A 15,336-nucleotide genomic window follows, 5' to 3' on the forward strand; every position below is an offset into this window, starting at 1 on the left:
GTACCAAAGTTACTTTTTCATCTATGAGCCGGTTATTTGTAAACCAAGACAAATTTTGCTCCCTAGCTAACTAATTTCATCCAGCCACCTTGAACATGTTCATGGGGGAGATGGATGGACACACCACAGATTTTCCAATCTAAGGGGAAAATAAAGCCTCAGGTACTATGTCCTACCCATATCAAATCAGAAGGCTTATAAAGACCATATGGATCTGTTTTGTACAGAGTGCTTGGGTAAGCGTTCAGAGCAAAAGTTAAAGATAACAAATCAGTTTTGGTCGTTCGATGTACTTATGTATTTCTCTGTAATTTGAAAATGATGTAATTTAAAATCATGAGAAGAAAAAAAATGTTCTCTGAGAGTATAGAACCACTCTGTAACACATTGGGTGAAATCCTTGAGCCCCAGGCTCTACCCAAGGCAAGTTGTTATCCCCCTCTGAGCTTCCCAAAGAGATCTTTCAACTTCTATATCTCTTCAGGTTGTTCTGTCATCAATTTATTTCTTCAGAAACATTCTGAGTACCTACTGTGCTAGAGCCTGGGGACACAAAGATGAATTAAACATAGCTCTTTCCGTTAAGGAGCTATCAGTCAGGTAGGAAAGGCTGACATAGAATCCAATAATTAACTCTCATGTGCTAAGTGGTAACTAGATATGTACAAGGTATAGGAATGTCAGGAAGGTCAAGGCTATTACCTCCTGGGAGGTGAGACAGAGCATCCCAAAGGAGGAGATATCCAAGTCAGGGATGTCTTTAGCACTGTGAACATCCCATCCTTGCCCTTCACTGATAATTTGCTCCATTCTTTCCAGAGTTTATTCTGGAGGATACAGATCTACAGGGAGTACTACTAAAACACTTCTGAGGTAGTAATATGAGTAGTGTCAATAGATGGTAAACTGTGAGTCTGGGATCGTGGGGGAGTTTAAATCACGTGAGATTTTAACATCAAAGCTCATATCAGATTGTCTTTTTCAAGAGCACAGAGACCAATGCAGGACACTGTTCTACCTGTCATCAGTTTTCATGATCTCTGAGTAGGAAACCTATTTTTAAAAAGTAGGTCATTACTAATTTCTTACATGTAAAGACAAAATCTTATTAAGGTATCTTTCTTAAATTAGTTTATAGATTTGATGCAATTATAATAAAAATGTCAATGTATTTTGAAAACTGACAAATGTCTCTAAAATTTATTTGGGAGAACCAATAGTTGAGAATTGGTAAGAACAGTCTGGCAAAGTATAACAGAGAGAGACTTACTCTACCAACTAGTAAAATGTGATGTTACAGTGGTTTATAAGCCTGATAATCATACAAGAACTAACAGAACCACAGAGCAGGCACAGAAACAGACCTCAGTATAGATAAAAACTGAGTGTATACTAAGGTTTACATCACAACCCAAAAGGAAAGGAAGAATTATTTAATAGTGTTGATAAAATTAACTGGTAGGATAAAAACAATTTAGATTCTCAGCTTATATCAAAATTAATTCCGTATTAATTGTTAAATGTAAAAATGGCATGTTTTTACCTAGAAGAAAGTATAGTGATATTGAAATGATCTTAGAATGGTCAAGTACTCTAGGCACAAATGCCATGGAAGAACTCTTAGAGTAAAATCTCAATGAAGATGCTACTTAACAATGATTCCCTTTCCTTAAAAAATACACCATGAAAATCAAAATTTTAAAGCAAACATCAAACTGGGGAAAGTATTTATAATAAATATGACACATTAATTCCTCATTATAAAGATATCTTACAAATCAAGGAAAATCTAATACCAATGTAAAAAACAGACAAAGACGTAAACAGATTATTTCATCAAAGAAGAAATACAAATGGTTAACTGAAAAATTTTAATGTTCAAGTGTCAATAAAAATATGAAAAAAGACAATTTCTTACCTGTCAAATTGGCAAAGATTTTAAAAAACTTATAACAATCCATACTAGTGAGGCTGTAATGATATAGTCACATAGGAGTGAAAATTGTTGTAGACATTATGGAAGCAACATGACAATGTATATAAAAAGCCTTTAAAATGTTCATTCCCTTATTCCTTTTGACCTAAAAACACTTTTTATAGGAATCTAACCTAAAGAAATATATACTTAGACAAAGATTTATATATGCAGATGTCCATCATATCATCACAATGTTATAATAAAATTATAAGTTATATAAATGTTTAACATGAAGAGGATGATTAAACAAATTAGGGTTTATTCATTTGACTAAATACTATGAAGCCATTAAATTTTTTTCAAAAAAATTGAATGAGATAGGGAAACTATAAATTATATGTTGATGTTGTTTTAATTTTCATATCTTTGAAACTTAGTAAAATTTTTTATTAACCATTTATATTGTTTCCAGTTTTATTGATATATAATTGACATATAAGATTGTATTCGTTTAAAATGTACAACATAATGATTTGATATTTGTATATATTGCAAAATTATTACTACAATAAGTTTAGTTAACATGGTCACCTCACATAGTTACATTTGTGTGTGTGTGTGTGTGGTGAGAACTTTTAAGATCTACTCTCTTAGCAACTTTCAAATATACACTACAATATTATTAACTATAGTCACCATGCTGTACATTACATGATTAGGATTTATTTATCTTGTAACTGGATGTTTGTACCTTTTGACCACCTTCACCCTTTCCCCACCTCCAGCCCTGTCTCTGGCAATCACCAATCTGTTCTGTTTCTATGAATTTGGTTTTTCTAGATTCCACAAATAAGTGAGATCATGTAGTATTTGTCTTTCTCTAACTTATTTCACTTATACTTCTTCATTATAGCTTTTTTCCCCCCAATTCTATTATGTGAAACATTTCAAAGTGTTAAAATTCTTTTTTTCAAAATACTCTTCATTCAGATGGAAATTCAAAAAGCAGGTAATCTTAAATTCTATATAGGCCAGAGAGTTACACCAGTCTTCTTGAGATTTCTTCCCCTTTGACTTCTAATATTCTGTGATTTCCTGATGGCCCACAAACTTGTTTAAAACCTTCAGAATTGGTATATTCATAGATCCACATCTAATCTCCATGCTTGTGTTGAAGTTATTATTATTGGGTGGCAGGTAGAAGCCTTTCACATTGAAGGCTGAAAAGCAAAAGGGAAGTGAAGAGCATTGTCACTAAAAAAGGCAAACTGGGCTAGGACCTTGCTACTCAAAGAGTGGACCAAGGACCATTGTCACCTGAGAGCATGTTAGAAATACAGACTCTTGGGCCTTACCCTAGACCTTCTGAATCAGGATTTGGATTCTGTAATACTGAATAACATATAGTAAGCATGTATTATATTTATTTAAGAAAGGCTTTTGCTTCCTGTTCTTAACTTTTAAAACTTATAGCTTTATTGCTTTAAAATTAAGTTTCTCTTTTAAAATTAAGTGGCTCTTTTTATTTCCTTCTGAAAGTCAGAAAAACTCAAAAGATACTTGATTAAGGTCCAAAAAAGTAATATATCAAGGTAGCATCCTTTACTTGGGTAGATATGATGGTAATTTCAGTTTGCTGTTTTTCACAGGTAGTTGAAGAAAACGAGAATAGGTTTTATGGTGCCCCAAAATATGGAGGATGGATACTAGACAACTACCCTATTATGAAAGAACTGTGGATAGTCTTAGTCAACAAAGGAATTCTACCTGATTTAGTCATCTGTTTATCAGACACAGAAAACAATGGTTGGTAAATATTTATCATGTCAATTTAAAGTGAAGTTTTTATTGCTGATAATATTTTTAGTTAAAATATAAAATGAAAAACACTCCACCTTCCCTATGTACAAATACCACACCAGTAGTCCCTTCATGACCTAGAGGTACACAAAAGGAGGCATCCATCCACTGAGTAGGTGGCCACAGATGGTGTGGGATCACCTGATGTTCCAGCAGGCCCTTACAATTATTCTTTGGAGCTGAGAATCTAACACCCCATCCCAGTCAGCATTGTAACTTCTAAATGAAAAATATATGAGGCTGAGGGCAAAACTATATATTAGTCCTTCTTCACCTTAAATGGGAAATACTAAGTACATAAAGATAGCAGAACTAAATTTTAATTATTCTGTCACTTTGTATAAAGCTATAGTAATCAAAACAGTATGGTACCACCAGAAAAGCAGACACATAGTCCAATGGAACAGAACAGAGAGCCCAGAAGTAAACTCACACATATAACGGTCAACTAATCTTTGATGAGGGGGCCAAGAATATTCTGTAATTTTGCATCTTAAGGAAATATATTTGAAAAGAGAATTTCCATGGGGAGAATATATTATACTACCTCTTTTTATGTTTTAGTTATTTATGACATGCCCATATATACCTTTTAAAAAGGATTTAAAAATCTCTGGCATTCCTATATACTAATGATGAAAAATCTAAAAGTGAAATCAAGAAAACACTTCCATTTACCATTGCAACAAAAAGAATAAAATATCTAGGAATAAACCTACCTAAGGAGACAAAAGACCTGTATGCAGAAAATTATAAGACACTGATGAAAGAAATTAAAGATGATACAAATAGATGGAGAGATATACCATGTTCGTGGGTTGGAAGAATCAACATTGTGAAAATGACTCTACTACCCAAAGCAATCTACATATTCAATGCAATCCCTATCAAACTACCACTGGTATTTTTCACAGAACTAGAAAAAAATTTTTTCACAATTTGTATGGAAACAAAAAAGACCCCGAAGAGCCAAAGCAATCTTGAGAATGAAAAACAGAGCTGGAGGAATCAGGCTCCCTGACTTCAGACTATACTACAAAGCTACAGTAATCAAGACAGTATGGTACTGGCACAAAAACAGAAAGATAGATCAATGGAACAGGATAGAAAGCCCAGAGATAAACCCACGCACATATGGTCACCTTATATTTGATAAAGGTGGCAGGAATGTACAGTGGAGAAAGGACGGCCTCTTCAATAAGTGGTGCTGGGAAAACTGGACAGCTACATGTAAAAGTATGAGATTAGATCACTCCCTAACACCATACACAAAAATAAGCTCAAAATGGATTAAAGACCTAAATGTAAGGCCAGAAACTATCAAACTCTTAGAAGAAAACATAGGCAGAACACTATGACATAAATCACAGCAAGATCCTTTCTGACCCACCTCCTAGAGAAATGGAAATAAAACCAAAAATAAACAAATGGGACCTAATGAAACTTCAAAGCTTTTGCACAGCAAAGGAAACCATAAACAAGACCAAAAGACAACCCTCAGAATGGGAGAAAATATTTGCAAATGAAGCAACTGACAAAGGATTAATCTCCAAAATTTACAAGCAGCTCATGCAGCTCAATAACAAAAAAACAAACAACCCAATCCAAAAATGGGCAGAAGACCTAAATAGACATTTCTCCAAAGAAGATATACAGACTGCCAACAAACACATGAAAGAATGTTCAACATCATTAATCATTAGAGAAATGCAAATCAAAACTACAATGAGAAATCATCTCACACCAGTCAGAATGGCCATCATCAAAAAATCTAGAAACAATAAATGCTGGAGAGGGTGTGGAGAAAAGGGAACACTCTTGCACTGCTGGTGGGAATGTGAATTGGTTCAGCCACTATGGAGAACAGCATGGACGTTCCTTAAAAAACTACAAATAGAACTGCCATATGACCCAGCAATCCCACTACTGGGCACATACCCTGAGAAAACCAAATTCAAAAAGAGTCATGTACCAAAATGTTCATTGCAGTTCTGTTTACAGTAGCCCGGAGATGGAAACAACCTAAGTGCCCATCATCGGATGAATGGATAAAGAAGATGTGGCACATATATACAATGGAATATTACTCAGCCATAAAAAGAAACGAAATTAAGCTATTTGTAATGAGGTGGGTAGACCTAGAGTCTGTCATACAGAGTGAAGTAAGTCAGAAAGAAAAAGACAAATACTGTATGCTAACATATATATATACGGAATTTAAGAAAAAAAAATTTCATGAAGAAACTAGGGGTAAGACAGGAATAAAGACACAGACCTACTGGAGAACGGACTTGAGGATATGGGGAGGGGGAATGGTGAGCTGTGACAGGGTGAGAGAGAGTCATGGACATATACACACTAACAAACGTAAGGTAGATAGCTAGTGGGAAGCAGCCGCATGGCACAGGGATATCGGCTGGGTGCTTGTGACCGCCTGGAGGGGTGGGATAGGGAGGGTGAGAGGGAGGGAGACGCAAGAGGAAAGAGATATGGGAACATATGTATATGTATAACTGATTCACTTTGTTATAAAGCAGAAATTAACACACCATTGTAAAGCAATTATACCCCAATAAAGATGTTAAAAAAAAAAAGGATTTAAGATGGTCTCTTAAAGAATCTGGGCTCTATTTAAATAAATGCTTAAAGGAAAATATATTTGGATATAGACAGAAATAATCTTTTCATTGTTAATTTCCAAAAATATATCTCACTATATTTTATAGAGCTTCAAAATTAACATTGTTCTCTTTGTGTTTCAGGAAAATATTTATTTAATAGACTGTATTTAGAGAATAAACAAGAAATTGACTCTAAGATTTTAGAAAGGTTATTGGATGAACTACTAAAGAAAAGAAAAGAGGAAGAAGCAGCAAGGTAAAATCTGCCTGGCACAATAAAATGGGTTAATTAACCTCTTATAGCTGTTAAATATGTACTTACAATTTATATTTATGAAATGTCTTTAGCATCATAATGGTGGCCTACTAACTAGATCCAGTTCTAATTCTAAGAAAAGCAGTAATTTCACAAATACTTCCATAATCTCTAAAGTACAGAGTTGTGGCTGTTTTCACAGCCCCAAATCAGACATTCTAAACCAAATATCTACTTTCCAAAGACACTGTAAAAAAATGAGCACAGGGAAGATATTTTTTTCTACCATGTTTATCTGTGACTTAAATATTATAATTTTGCTAACTAGAATCCACAAATGAAGGAAATAATATAATAAAAAGTGAAAATACACTTGTGTGGTATGACTAAAATCCAAAGCCTAAGTTCTACATAAGGAAAGAACAAGACTACTTATTTATAATTGACAGGTTCAACATCAAGAACTTATTCTCTAATCTGGGTGCAATGAAGAACATTTCAAAATGTGGACACACTTCCATCTGTTCATGGCTGGGGTCAAGACTAAACTTTAACTATCAAATTCTTCAGACTGGAAAATAAAGTATAAAAAGAAAGAGTGTCTTAATGTGCTAACTGTTCTTCCTTGCTGAAACAAGCTCTTTAGACACTAAAATTTTTCATTAGCCCACTGAGATTCCTACTTCTCCAAGCGTTAAAGGCTGAGACATTCAAAAACTAAATTTCTTTATATTAACCCGTTAAACCTCCCACTATTAATGATGACACCTATAGGAGCTTTCTCAAATATTATTTCCTTTTCCCCTTCAGATATTAGCAATTTGTGCTGGGACTTAGGAGAGCTCTTTAAACTCTAGGAATTATGGAGCTGGGAAGTGGGTATTTGTTAGGGGGTGGGGGATAACTGATAACTGTGTGTCAGAGGATTTTGTTATTTGATGTTCATTGTTCACCTAAATTGGCCGTTCCTTTATGAACTTAACACGAAAATACATAAAGTATAATTTAGATTAGTTAATAAAATTGTTTGTAAAATTGACTAAAAGTATTAAGACAATAATTACAAACTTATTACATTTACTTTTAGCTTTTAAAAGTTCTGTTACAAATGGAGCTACAATTTGCTAGGATTTAAGGGATTACCTAATTTTTTTCCAGTGTATGAGAAATAGTCAAATATTTAAGAACATATGAAGCTATCGACATAACAGTAAAACGAAGTTCATGTGATTTCTAGGCTGAAGGTTTGCTACATTTTTTTTTTTTTTTTATGATTTTTTTTTTTTTTTTTTTTTTTGTGGTACGTGGGCCTCTCACTGTTGCGGCCTCTCCCATTGCGGAGCACAGGCTCCGGACGCGCAGGCCCAGCGGCCATGGGTCATGGGCCCAGCCGCTCCGCGGCATGTGGGATCCTCCCGGACCGGGGCACGAACCCACGTCCCCTGCATCGGCAGGCGGACCCCCAACCACTGCGCCACCAGGGAAGCCTGGTTTGCTACATTTTAAGTAGATAATTTAAAATACATTTAATCTATAGGGTTTTTTTTAAAGGAAAAAGACATCTCCACTGTCTCCCAACTCTTAACTTTCACCTCCCTCTTACCGTATGGAATTTTCCGAGCTATCTCTATAATCAATTTTTACTTCTTTTGATTCTAAATTTTTATGTCTTTATAAACTTCTTAATGGCAAAGACTTGCCCAGGTTGAAGCAGACTTTTCTCCATTTCTCTATGTTGCTTTTTTCTCATATACTGCAGAAAATGAAATTTAAAACAATTTTTTTTAAAAAATGGTCAGAGATGCATTTAAAGGCCTTGCAACTTGGTTGGGCAAGAGATAAGATTAACAGGATTTAGAATTACATCTTTGGCCATATATCTACAGACATGCTGATTCTAGATTTTCCAACATCAGTTTCCAAATGTATGAGTCAGATGCAGAATAATTTTTGTTATCATCATTTGTCTTTGTCTCTCCAAGTAGTATATAGAAGTAGCTAGAAACTGGCAGCAAAATTCTTCCTCCTTGTCAGGTCTTAGCAGATTCTTAGCAGCAGCATACAGTACCCAGGTTTTGGATGAGGAAAGTCTCACAAAAGAGCCCTACCTGACTAAGAAGGATTGCCAGTTCACACAAAACAAAGTAGGGAAGGCATGCACAAACAATGTTCAGTAGTCTCAGAAGTCTGGGGCATGAACAAAGAGAACTCGAATTACACCAAGACCTCAGTCTGGATCACAGACTGTATCTAGAACACAGTGAGAGAACACCCCCTATTAACAAGAAACACGCTTGTTGGGAGGAGAGGTGTAGTAATATCTTTGAAGAGAATATATTAAAGATTTTCAAAGAAAGGGGAAAAAGAACACACAAAAAAGCACTGAATATGAGAATGACTAACCTATAGAATGGTCTGAAGAAGACTGCCCCAGAGTGGGCTGCAGAGATGAATGGGCTCTACTCCACTTAACTGGTCCCCTGTTTGTGAATACTTGATACAGTTTTTTTGATATTATTTTTAAAGACGCAGTCAACATTCTTATACATGCTTCTTTGTGCAATAGTATGCCAGTACTTGAGGGCTAAATTCCTAGATACAGAATTTCTAGGTCAAAGGTATGCATGTTTTAATTTTTAATAAATATTGTCTTTCTCCATCATTTTACTAACTTTCCTTATACCTGTCTTCATCATTAAGGCAGGTTTAGTCCTTGAACCCTAATGAAAGACAGATTCCCTCCAGATATTTGTTTCCCTATCCCAAGTCTCTTTAAATTTCATCATTACTATATTAAAAAGAAAATAAATCAGAAAATACTTCTGGTTACAAAGGTAAATTTACAAATTTTCTACTTATTCATATGGAAAAATTTTTTAAGTGTAAAAAATGTGAAATAAAGTTTAAAACTCTCAGAATGCCACCATCCAGAGATAATTACTATTAACAGTTTGATTCATTTTATTCTTGTCTTTTAATCATCATTTATATACATTTTAAATACAAAAGTAAATTTGTATTATACATAGTTTTATATTATACCTTTTTTCATTTAACTCTATGTTGTGAACACTTCTCATTTAATCAGAGGGAAAATGATACAAATTATCCCAGCTTGGAGTTAGACAATCCTTTTTTAATTTTTCCGGGTTTCCTAATTAATAGCCAAAGTTTTTAAAATACAATATTTAAACTTTTCTTACCAAAAAAAAAACCCCAAAATTTCTGAAAACTAACTAGCCTCAGTATGAGTAAATTAAACATTTACATTATAAAGTAAAAAGTATAATGAATACTATAAATGACCTACTGTTTAATTTTACCATTATAAGCCTTAAATTCTATAATATTGTGAGATATCTGAATTTCCAAAGATAACTAAATTTTGGACCTTTTCATTTCAGAATAGCCAAAGAAGAGACGTTGAGAATAGAAGAAGAAAATCAAAAGCTATTGGAAGCTATGAGTGCGAAAGCAAAAGGCAAACATAGGATTATATGATTAATAATATGCCATTTGATTTTGTATTGTGACTGCCAACAGCTGCAGTACTTCCAGTGAATTATAGACAGGGTGACCATATTTCCCAATTTGCCCATGAGAGTCTAGGTTCATGCCCAGGTTCCTGAAGCATTTGTTTGACCCCCCCTCTCATTCCCATAGTGTTCCAATTTGGAATAAATTATATGGTCACAGCAGTACTGGATTCATAGGAAAAGGAATCCTGACACAGATACTTACTCATCCACCCTGTAAGAGGGGTACACAGTAGGACAGCATGTGTAGCACGTCTTCAAAGTGTTGCGCTGGTCACAGGTGACATGGCTGTTGGAATTACTTCTATTAAAAGGATCCTGTAGGAGTTGAGAAAACAGCTAAACTCTTACTATACCCATTGTCTTTATACTTAAACTTCCATCTCCATTATAGAAGAACTTACCCTAAAAATTTCTTTTAAGACTGGAGTTTTAAACCTGGGGATAAAATTCAGAGGTCTGTGAATTTGAATGGGGAAATAATTATACTCTATTTTTTACTAACCCTTAACTGAAATTTTGTATTTTACTCACCTAATAATTAATATAGGCTACAAACCACAATAGTATTAGCAGCACCTTGACTTTGTCACCAGTAGAAACAAAGATATTTTCATATCCCATTCCAGTTTTAGATGTCTTGTCTATGCGTGTCACTATTCCAAAATTATGGTAGTTATTCAACCAGTTCCTGGTTCTTGTTACTTAATACATTAGCAAAGATGCACATGTTTCCTATACCACAAAATTTTTTTGATATCTTGATAGCTGTATTCAGTATAATTGGCTTCTTATTTTATTTTATGAGATTGAAAGCATTATTCTAAGAAGGAATCCATAAGTTTCACCAGACTGACAAAGCCGTCCGTAGCTCAAAAGAGTGAAGAAAGTCTGTTTCAGTGTTCCATTGCTGTGCAGCCAGCCACCCCCAAACTGTAAAACAACCACTATCTTTATTCTGCACAAAATTCTGTGGGTCAGGACTTCTGGCCGTGCTTCTCTCTGCTCCCGGAGGACCTTGGCTCTGGCTTTGAGTGTTCACCTTGGAAGGGGCTCCACCAGCCCCTGTCAAGCCTTCAGATTGACCTCTGCAACTCTAATTGACATATTCACTGTGACTTCATGAGAAATCCAGAGCCAGAACCACCAACTAAGCCACTCCCAAATTCCTGACCCCAGTAATTGCGAGGGCAATATGTGATTATTGTTATTTTAACCACTAATTTTGGGGGTAATTTATTATGAACCAATAGATAACTAATACAACATATACATGAAGCAATAGATAACTAATACAATATACACTTAATCAAAAATCACAGATAGTACAAGGATCTTAGAACACTTTTCAGTTCGTTCCTGACTCACATGGAACACAGATTATCCAGTAGGATTCTAGAAAAGTTTTCAAACTTTTTACATTTTTCAGCATCATTATATAAATTCATTTTATATATACACTTTATAATGTACCTAATGTGGATAAGAACACAACTTACAGATAACCAAATGTATGCGTGTTGGAGGTATATGATAAGTTTTTTTTTACTATAAGAGATACTCAGCTAAAAGACATTTTGAGTTTCTGGAGTAGAGTATATATAACTTCATCTCTCACCCTAGTAGAATTCAGCAAATGATGCTACCTCCTTGTGTGTATCACCATAAATTCTACATATAACACAAAAGATTCACCACATTCCAACTCACATACTTGGAAGCCACATGCTTGGCAATCCTGGTCAGACTTCAAGATATAAGGACACTTCAGGATGCTTTTTTCTTTGTGCTTAATCACCCCAATTTAGATTAAAAATACAGGTGCCAGAGGTATCTCATACCACTAGAATGTGATTCTTGGAAGGTACTTACTGGGCAGGAGGCAGGGGAGGGAATAATTTCCACAAGAGTCCAGAAAACAAGCTCATTTAGTTTTTCGTATTTTTACATAGAAAATACCTTGTTTCAGTCAATTTAAAAAATATATTAAAGGGAATTGAAGAGATGGGTTTTCTAACACCACCATTTACCCCATCTTCTTCCTCAAAGACTTCTATGCATTTATTTCTTATAGCTGTCATCAGCAACTATGTAAAACTTGGACTTATGTTTTTTAAATTTTAGCATACTGATCAACATACTCTATTATAATTTGTAACTAGCTGTAAGAAAATATATAGTCTAGGCTAGTGCTGCCCAGTAAAAGTAAAATGCAAGCCATATACATAATTTCAAATTTTCTAGTAGTCACATGAAAAGAAAAAAGAAACAAGTGAAATTAATTACAATCATCCCTCGGTATCCATGAGGAATTGGTCCCAGGACCTCCACGGATACCAAAGTCCATGAATGCTCAATTCCCATATATAAAATGGCATAGTATGTGCATGTAACCTAAATGCATCATCCCGTATACTTTAAATCATCTCTAGATAACTTATAATAACTAATAAAATGGAAATGCTATGTAAATGGTTGCCAGCATGCAGCAAATTCAAGTTTTGCTTTTTGGAACTTTCTAAAAATTTTTTTCAAATATTTTCAATTCGTGGTTGGTCGAATCCACAGATACAGAACCTGAAGATTCAGAGAGCCAACTGTATATTTTATTTAATACACTATATCCAAATTATTATTTTAACATGTAATCAATGTAAAAATTATTGATATATTTTTACATTCAACTTTTCATACAAAGTCTCTGAAGTCCATTGTGTATTTTGTACTTACAGCACATCTCAGTTTGGACTAGCCACATTTCAAGTGCTCAATAGCTACATGTGGCTCGTGACTACATATCAGACAGTGCAGGTATAGCCATTCCGTTTTAAATGGACATTTGGCTTGTTTCCTGTCTTTTACTGTTATAATATTTGGGAATGCTATATGCATTTCCCCATTTTGAATGAATCCTTAGGCCGGTGCTCCCATAGCACTCTGAGCATATTACTATCATCCTTTACTACTGCATTTTAATAGATACAATATGTAGAGACTGTATCTATCTTTCTCATTAAGCCTCATGCTCCAGGGGTCATTCCCAATTAAATATTTTCTGACTTAATCTGAATAATTTATTTCTTCTCATTTTTTATAGAAGCAGAAGAAACTGAAGCTGAGGCTGACGAGGAGATTGAAGGTGAGGAGTCTGAACTTCACGAAGGGTCTGAGGCCCCTGAGGTAGCCGAGGAGACCAAGGCATCCTTACCTGAGGAGGCTGAAGCTTTCGAGGTCCCTGAAACAGAACATGAATCAGGTTAGACTTTATTAAGGATCATATCCTTAACTCCACTCTTGTCCATTGGCATGTATGTGTGTGCATGTGTGTATATATGTGTTTATATGGTATAAAATGGAAGCAGGCTGGGAATGGAGAGATGTGCCCCCAGAGTGCAGCCGGTTAGTCCAAATCACATGGCTGGAAGTGTGGTAGGAAAGCTGAGTCTGCTCTGCCCGGGGGGTTGACACTCAGAAGCAGGGCCTGCTATATAATTTGTGGGGCACAGTGTTCAAAAAGTAGGGGAAAAGAGCCATTAAAAGTATGAAAATATAAAGCTCTTTCTTTTCTTCCATGGTCTCTCTTTTAACTTGTCATAGTACTTTTTGTTTCCTATTTAATGTCATTCTAAGTAAAGAAAAATTAAAATTTTAAGTTATTAGCATGAATTTTACCGTTTGTCTTTATGTTGCCCTATGCCACTTTTAAATGCAAACGTTAAGAGCACTTAACTCATATGCAGAATCATTGAAACTACACGATTTGTATTTTGCAGCTTGTACATGCATATGTATTTTATTCTTACCAGAATACTAAGTCAGTTTCGTACACAAAACTAACTCAGCTTCTTATTTCATTTCCTAATATGCATATATTCTAGCAATGCCCTCTACTTTTAGCTTCCCAATGATTAAGGAAAGGGAAGACTGAAAGGAAAAGGAGCTCTGGGTTGCCCTATCTTTTCCTTTCTTTCTGTGTCATCATTTTCAGTCTAGCCGAAATGATCTAGCTGCAGGTATCTGAAAACCTTTAGCTTGTGAGATTAGTTTCTAATTCAATACTGACCGTGCTCGGAAGCATTTTATGAGCCCCACATCATTTCAATTTAGCTAATACAGGAAAGTAACATGAGCAAGAAGAGATGTGATGAGGTTCCATGGTCATTCATGTCTCTGAATGCCATCACCTTCATTCTGCATCTGGAGCAAGTTCTAGTTCAAAGGGAGACCACGGTCTCTCAAGGGCTGTCAGCATCCTCCCCACCCCAAGCCACTAAGTCACACTTACTCCCACATATCATGGGTCCCCTAGAATTCTATGCTCATGATAGAGCATCAGGAACACTCATGAGAATGAGATGGCAAAGAATGGCAGACGGAGATCGTGCATATCTCTGCTCACACACCTGCCCTGTTGTCCCATTGGAGTCCCTTTGGATTTTGCTTACAAAACTCAATTCAAAGATAAAATTATTAAAAATTTCAAAATGACAACCAAAGTGCATTAAACTAAGTATGAGACCATTCTGGGCGAGAGATCTAGAGCAACTGCACAGCTCGTATACCCATGAAGCCAGCCCTCCTCAGAGGTCCAGTTTGGTGGGTTGGGGCAGGGCAAGAAGGAATCTTACAGATTTCCAGCGAAAGTCACTCTCAGGGCTGGAGAGTGGGCTTAAGCAGCAAGATAGGGTACCTCACTGTGGTGGAAGCGGGGCTCATAAAATGCTTTTGAGCACAATTAATATTGAATTAGAAATTACTCTTACAAACTAAAGGTTTTCAGATACCTGCAGCTAGATGCCAGCCCTGGAGCAATTAAGGGATGAAAACCTGCTGTTAGCTGGTAAAAGAACCAGGACTAAGGGGAATTTTTACAATGAGAAAGCTCAAATTTAACATAGATCGTTTTTACTACAGGGATTGGCATTAGGTTTATGGGACAGTAAGTATAAAATCAGAACCTTGTGCCAGACAGAAGAGCTAACAGGATGAAATACCCAATTTTCTTTTTAAGAATCCCACACCTTTATTGACTTCAACTCTCACCCAGAAACTTCATTATTTTCTTGAGTGCTTAACCAATTAGTCTGACAACAATCTTCCCACCCACCTACCTTTTACAAGGAAACAGGCCATAAAATATCAAAA

The 15,336-nt window shown here is 35.4% G+C and overlaps 1 protein-coding gene across 1 annotated transcript in view; it reads left to right on the forward strand.

The window, feature by feature from the left end:
* The window catches only part of AK9 (adenylate kinase 9), a 121,470-nt gene that overhangs the window by 51,645 nt on the left and 54,489 nt on the right, over nucleotides 1-15,336 (forward strand). Inside the window, exons 18-21 of the mRNA XM_032651866.1 lie at nucleotides 3,568-3,724; nucleotides 6,541-6,655; nucleotides 10,060-10,136; nucleotides 13,289-13,447. Of these exons, the coding sequence (XP_032507757.1) occupies nucleotides 3,568-3,724; nucleotides 6,541-6,655; nucleotides 10,060-10,136; nucleotides 13,289-13,447 (508 nt within the window). The remainder of the gene's footprint in view (nucleotides 1-3,567; nucleotides 3,725-6,540; nucleotides 6,656-10,059; nucleotides 10,137-13,288; nucleotides 13,448-15,336) is intronic.

Source organism: Phocoena sinus, chromosome 12, assembly GCF_008692025.1.
Source record: "Phocoena sinus isolate mPhoSin1 chromosome 12, mPhoSin1.pri, whole genome shotgun sequence".
NCBI lineage: Eukaryota > Metazoa > Chordata > Mammalia > Artiodactyla > Phocoenidae > Phocoena > Phocoena sinus.